The sequence below is a fragment of the Primulina eburnea genome, chromosome 17 (assembly GCF_022965805.1).
Source record: "Primulina eburnea isolate SZY01 chromosome 17, ASM2296580v1, whole genome shotgun sequence".
NCBI classification, from domain to species: Eukaryota; Viridiplantae; Streptophyta; class Magnoliopsida; order Lamiales; family Gesneriaceae; genus Primulina; species Primulina eburnea.
In genome coordinates, this window is record NC_133117.1 from 15,257,167 (window position 1) to 15,264,533 (window position 7,367).

Below are 7,367 nucleotides of genomic sequence, written 5' to 3' on the forward strand. Positions count from 1 at the left end.
TGCATGTATACATTTTTTTATACTGGGATTAAATTCTCACCGGAGTTATCCGGCTGTTGTCATTTTTGTATGTGTACATGACAACATGTGGGACAGGATCAGGGTCAAGAAGAGGATGAGAGAGGACAAGTTAGCGCGGAGATCCGGATAAAAAGTAGATAGGCTTCATCACTTGATATATAGTAGTTGAATCCTAGTTTGATTTAAATGTAACTGTACAAGACTTGTACTTTTATGTGAGTGTTTATATTAGATTTATTCCATTACGTTCCGCATTTGTATTTTAAAAAAAATAAAAAAAATTAGACCCTGTTTATTATAATTGATCAAATAATTTCCAAAGCTGATTAAGAAATGAATTAGCGTCCGGGTCCCCACAGCAGGACTCCTTCCCCAGCCCATGAATCGAGTACTATTGTGGCTAGAACTCTACCCTTGACCCAGACATGACCCTAGCCAAGGCCTGGCCCCAATCTGTGACCCAGCCAAGCACCCAAGTCCAAATCGATCAACTAAGACCACATGATAGAATATGAATTCAGCTTCGTTCGTTTCTGATGTACAGCGCTTGTGTGCGTGTTCCAGGACCCTAACTCTCGTGTAAACTTGTCCCTTAACGTCCTATCCCATGGCAGCCCCCTTTGTTCACGGTATAAATTTCGTTTTGGACATAACAACACAAGTTATTGGCATATCATGTAGTAAAACGAAAATAATTCAAAAGGGATCATGTTTGTCATGAAACTTTAATCAAAACAGTAGTAAGATGTGATCGATGAGAAAAAGGAGATGTATGGCGTGCTTTTGCGTTTTAAACGCACGTTTTTACGTTGACGAAGAACGACGACGAGGAGGGCCTATTCTTGAATTCCCTTGAAAGATTTCAAATTTTCCTCTACCAAATATGGTGTGTGTGTGCCATGAATTGATGGAGAGAATTTGGAATGCAAAAACTCTGAAAAGAAGCGTGTAACATGAAGGGTTATGGGGTAGTTTGTATACCTTATACTTTTAATTAATCACTTGTAATGCTTAGGCCCATTAAGTAGGAAATTAGTCCCATTAGTTCTTAATTAAAGTTTTAAAAATAATTTTGCTTAAATAAGTTTGTGAATCTATTAGCTGGGTTGCCAAAACGTTCGTATTTTTGATAAAAATCTAATAACGATAAAATTTATATCACGACGTATAAATCATCTCAAAACCCCTTAACTTCAAAAATATTAAAAAGCATCAATCATATTTTAAATAAAAAAATATTTAATAAAAACATTTTTCTATTTTTCAGCCATTTGTCTTGGTTACTCGATCGCAACTCGAATAATCCTTAAAAATACAGTTTATGCATATTGAAAATAAAATCTTATTTAACATATAATCATGCATGTCACATAATCATTTAAGCCATTAAAATAAATTAAATAACCATTTTTCTTATATCATATTTCCTAGATTTGGATGCGGTTAGATTTTGTCGTCTTAATTTTGGACCTTACAATTCCTCTCCTCCTTAAATAAAATTTCGTCATAAAAATTAGAACTTACCGAATAGCTCTAGGTAGCGACTCCTCAAGTCCCTCTCAGTTTCCCAAGTAGCTTCCTCTTCCGAGTGATACAGCCACTTGACCTTTACCATTGGAATGACTTTGTTCGCAGTCTTCTTTCTTGTCTTCCCAAGATTTGGACAGGTCTTTCTTTATATGTCATATTTGGAGTCAACTGTAGAGGTTCATAATTTAGCACATGTGATGGATTTAACATGTCCTTTCGTGCATCGAAATATGGAACACATTGTGAACTCTAGAAAGCGTTGGTGGCAATGCCACTCTACAAGCTAGTGTCCCAACCCTTTCTAATATCTTGAACGGACCTATAAATCTTGGACTAAGGTTGCATTTCTTGCCAAAACACAAAACACCTTTTATAGGTGCTAATTTCACAAACACATGATCTCCTACTGCAAACTCTTAGTCTCTTCATCTTTTCTCGGCATAATTCTTTTTTCACCTTTGTGAAGTCTTCATTCTCTCACGAATTTCGACTACAAGCTCGGCAGTCTCTTCAATCACATCCGGACCAATCTCTCTTCTTTCACAAACTTCATCCCTATGAATAGGAGATCTACATTTCCTTCCATAAAGTGCTTCAAAAGGAGCCATCCCGATTGATGATTGATAGCTATTATTGTAGGTGAACTCTACTAGAGATAATTTTGTTTCCCAACTGCCTTGAAAATCAATAACACATGCTCGCGGTAGATCTTCCAAAATTTGAATAACTCTTTCGGACTGACCATCGGTTTGAGAATGAAATGTTGTACTGAATAATAACTTGGTCCCCATCGCTGCATGCAGACTCTTCCAGAATGATGAAGTAAATCTCGGATCTCTGTCAGAAACAATAGATACAAGAATCCCATGCAGACGAACTATCTCTCGAATATATAACTGCATATTGAATCATGGTGAAGTTCATCTTAGTAGGTAGAAAATGTGCTGATTTCGTAAGATGATCCACTATCATCCATATGGCATTGAATCCCTTAATAGTCTTCGGTAATCCCACAAAAAAGTCCTTAGTAATATTGTCCCATTTCCACTCGGGAATAGGAAGTGGCTTAAGTTTCCTGCTGGTCTATGATGCCCTGCTTTGACTTGTTGACATGTCAAACATTCGGTCACAAAACGCAGAATGTCTCTTTTCATACACGGCCACCAATATAATAATTGCAGATCTTTGTACATCTTCGTGCATCCCGGATGAATGGAATAAGTTGAGTCATCAGCTTTCTTCATAATAAGATCTCTCAAACAATCGTCACTATCATCCACCTCTGAATATAACTTCCGGCCCTTGGCTTCATCTCTTGCTCTCCACTTTTGCAATTGCTCATCGGTAGACTTCCCATAACTAATTCTATCTCTCAAGGCCAACTGTACTGATAGTGTGGAAAGATTAGGGGCCTCAACCTTAGCATAAACTGTAAACTCAAACCGTTGTATCTTGGACTGCAACGGTCTTTGAAGTGATAATTGAGTAATAACTGTTGCTTTACTACTCAATGCGTCTGCCACAACATTAGCTTTTCCCGGATGGTAGCTAATGTCACAATCGTAGTCCTTTACTAACTCAAGCCATATATGTTGTCTCATGTTCAGTTCTTTTTGGGTGAAGAAGTATTTCAAACTTTTATGATTGGTGAATATTTTGCACTTCTCTCCATATAAGTAATGTCTCCAAATCTTCAATGTAAAAACTACTGCTGCAAGCTCGAGATCATGATTGGGGTAGTTTTTCTCGTGAATTTCAAATGTCTTAATGCATAGGCTATAACTCGGTCATTTTGCATAAGAACTGCGCCCAAACCAAGTTTAGAAGCGTCGGTATAAAGGACATATTCTCCTTGCCCAGACGGCGTAGATAAAACCGGCATTGATATCAAGGCTTGCTTCAACTTAACAAAACTGTCTTGACACTCAGATCCCCAAATAAACTTTGCAATCTTCTTAGTCAAGGATGTCAAATGTACTGCAATGGATGGGAATCCTTGAATAAATTTGCGATAATAGCCAGCTAGTCCCAAGAAAATGCGAATCTCGGTAACACTCTTCGGTATTGACCACTCTTTCACTGCCTCAACTTTACTTGGATCGACTTCAACGCCATTACTAGAAATAATGTTGCCTAAGAAAGCCACTCTATCAAGCCAAAACTCACGCTTGCTGAATTTTGCATAAAGCTTCATATCTTGCAGAAATTGCAGTGCTGTCCTCAAATGGCGACTATGCTCCTATTTGCTCTTAGAATACATCAAAATCATCAATGAAGACTATGATGAATTGATCTAAATACGGCTGAAATACGCGATTCATGAGATCCATGAAGATCATTGGTGCATTGGTCAACCCAAATAGCATGACCATAAACTCATAGTGCCCATATCTAGTGCGAAACGCTGTCTTGTGAACATCAGACTCTTTACTTTCAATTGATGGTATCCAGAACACAGATAAATCTTTGAAAATATCGATGCTCCTTGCAACTGATCAAATAAATCTTCAATTCTTGGCAGTGGATATTTATTCTTGATAGTGACCCTATTAAGCTCTCGATAATCAATGCAGAGACGCATACTACCATCTTTATTTTTCACAAATAATACAGGTGTGCCCCATGGAGAATAACTAGGGCGAATAAAACCTTTGTCTAGCAATTCTTGGATTTGATCTTTTAATTCTTTCATTTCAGCAGGTGCTAGAAGATAAGACGCTTTAGAAATAGGTACTGTGCCCGACATGAGGTCAATAGAGAATTCCACTTCACGATCAGGTGTAATGCCAGAAATGTCCTCAGGAAAGACGCTAGGAAAATCTCTAACAATATCAACATCTTCTAACTTCTAACTGATAGGAGCATGTGTGGTAGTGACACATGCTAGAAAAGTTGGCATCCACGTTTAATAAGTTTCCTCGCACATAGACAAGAGATAATTTGCGACATTTGTTTGTTTCTCGCCACCTCAAAGACAAAATATTTACCACTAGGTGGTCTAATAGACACTGATCGCTTAAGAAAATCAATAAAAGCTCCATTTGCTGATAACCAGTCCATATCAAGTATGATATCAAATTCAGGCATATGAAGCACAATAAGATCTGCCCGAACCACATCTTTGAATAAGCGAAGCTCCAGATTCTTGACAGTTTTATATGTGAGCATTTGATCACCAGAGGGAATAGAAAATTTGAAACCCAAACCCATATCTTGAGGGGTAATATTCAGTATTTTGATGAAGGTTTCAGATATAAAAGAATATGTAGCTCCCGAATCTAGCAGTTAATAGGTTGCTACACCTAGAATGAAAATCTTCCCTGCGGCGAAAATGACTTTTAAATCTTTCCAAGTTGAAGCTTAAGGAAATTTCTATCATTATTCTCCCAAAGTTAGGTGAAGATTACGTGTTGAACTTAAGCATTTCTTAAAAAATTGCATTTAGTCCTTCAATTTTTCAAAATTTGCATTTTAGTACCCAAAATTTTGAATATTAGCAATTTACCCTTATATTTTAAAATTTTTACTTTTTAGTCCCTTTAAAATTTGAAAATTACATTTTGGTCCTTAAGATTTTTATAATTACGTTAGAGACCCATATATTTTGGTTAATTGCAATTTAGTCCCTTAACTTTTCGGAAATCTCAATTAAGTCCTAATACTTTCAAAAATTGTACTTAGAACCATCAAATTTAGAAACGCTTAGCGACCCTTACTTATGATTTCCTTTAAATTTTGGCCCTAAAAATTTTATTTGGAATTGATACATCCTTTGCGTAAAATAAGACTCAAAATAAAATGACATTTCCTATGGTTTCTAAAATCATATCTTAAATCGGTAGATCATGCAACCTAATTTCCACTAGGTTAATCTTGATCTGAATTCAATTCTAATAACCAGTTTAACATTTCATGCAATTATAAGCAATATAGTAATTGTTAAATGACAAGGTTACCCATGATAAGCGTAGTGTTTGCCTCCTCATCAGCTTCTTCAGCATTCATAACATATGCTCTTCAAACAGTAGGTGCTTTTCTCTTCGGGCAATCAGCAGCCTTGTGCCCATTATCCTTGCAATAGAAATACTTGAATGTCCCCCATTCACATTTGCCAAGATGTAAGCGATTTCACTCCTTGCATGGTTGCCTCTCAGCAGGCTTTGGTGCTCTAGGATTCGATGGCCTTTGCTGTCCTTGCTTCTTGACTTGACCTTGAGGCTCTTGAGGCCCTTGAGGTCTAGGTGGACCCGTATATGGTTTCTTGTTTGGCTGATTGTTATTTTGGTGTTGTTGCCTCTTGCGCTGCATCTCAAACTCAATGTCTCTCAAAGATTGTTCAGACTGGAATGCATAAGTAATAGCAGTGGCATAGTCCAAAGCACGCATCATCATAACATTATTTCTTAAGGTGGGTTGTAGACCATCCATGAAGTGTCCAAGCTTCTCTGCAGGATCCCTCGCTTTAATGGGTACAAAGTGACAACCCCTATCAAATTTCTTCACAAACTCAGCAAAGTCAAGTCTCCCTGACGGAGGCTCATAAACCCCCTCTTCAGTCGCCCTCTAACATTAGTAGTAAAGTATTTTTCATAGAATATCTCCTTCAAACGAGCCCAAGTAAGTGTAGCAATGTCAATACCATGCTCGGCTCCTTCCTACCATAAATAAGCATCATCCCTAAACATGTAAGTGACACACCCTCACATGGTCAGCATCCCCCATGTTCAGATATCAAAAGTGTACCTCGAGTGCACAAATCCAAGCCTCAGCAGCAAAGAGATCGGTGGTGCCAGAAAATTCTTTCGGCCCTAGCCTCCGGCTGATCATATACGTCATGTTGTGGCCTAGGTTATTGCTGTAACTGCTGCTACTGTAATTGTTGCTATTGTAACTGCTCCTCGAAGAAACGAGCCATCCCCTCTAAGGCATGAGTAGCAGCATCCCCATTAGGAGGCGGGTTGTATTAACATTCTGATCCTCATTGGTCTCTGTCTGTCTATCGAGGGATGCACGTTTAGGAGGCATTATATCTGAATGTTTTTCAAATTCTAATGAAACCAACATTCATTTAAATCTAAGTTTTCTAATCATACAACATATCCTTATTCATTTAGAAATTTTAAACATATAAAACATATATTCTATAAAGCTAGTAAACATGTGACATAATCGTATTATTCATGTAATTAATCATGCATCATTATATAATAAATCATATAAAGCATAAAAACTTACAAAATGAGGCTTGACGACTCAGCTTTCCGGCACTGATGGTGGGACAACCTTTTACAGAATCATTGCTCTGATACCAACTGATACGTCTGCTAATCTTTTAGTTTAAAAGTAATTGGAATTTTTTATTTTAAAACCCTTACATGATTTCGGCCGACCCTTTACAAAATATATAAAATATTTTTGCGCAATTTTAAAAATAAAACATCCAACTAGTATTTGAAAATCAAGAGAATAGTCAAATCGTCAAATCGTCTAATATTTACCAAGCCTAAAAAGCAATAAATGTGAAAAAGTAGCATCCTCTCAAAAACACTCAAAATCATAAATAAGAGTCTTATAAATCTGTAACATAAATCTTAAACATAAATCATAAGTGCGGAAAAGTATAAGCGCTGGTCCTCGATTATATGCACCGACAGCCCATCAAAATCAACCATCAAGAACCCCAGTAACATTAACATGATAATCAACTGCATCCATCACATCTAGTGAGTCTAAGGACTCAACACACCATAATCTTGATAACAAGTAATACGTATAAAATAACATGCAACAGTGAAAATACTTTTACGTAAAAATAA

At 37.0% G+C, this 7,367-nt stretch overlaps 1 protein-coding gene across 1 annotated transcript; it reads right to left on the reverse strand.

Annotated features, from left to right (window-relative positions):
• Positions 1-2,519: 2,519 nt before the first annotated feature.
• LOC140817897 (uncharacterized) lies at positions 2,520-3,745 on the reverse strand. Its single transcript, XM_073177691.1, has 2 exons — positions 3,367-3,745; positions 2,520-3,067 (listed from the first exon to the last, which is right to left on the reverse strand). The coding sequence occupies exons 1-2, from the start codon at positions 3,743-3,745 to the stop codon at positions 2,520-2,522; spliced, it is 927 nt and encodes a 308-aa protein (XP_073033792.1).
• Positions 3,746-7,367: the final 3,622 nt, after the last annotated feature.

Excerpts from the sequence above, each read along its gene's own strand:
- LOC140817897 (XM_073177691.1), bottom strand. The coding sequence starts at position 3,745 with ATGAAGCTTTATGCAAAATTCAGCAAGCGTGAGTTTTGGCTTGATAGA. Across the intron at positions 3,068-3,366 it reads TACCGACGCTTCTAAACTTG|ACGCATTGAGTAGTAAAGCA; the intron begins GTTTGGGCGCAG and ends ATGTTGTGGCAG.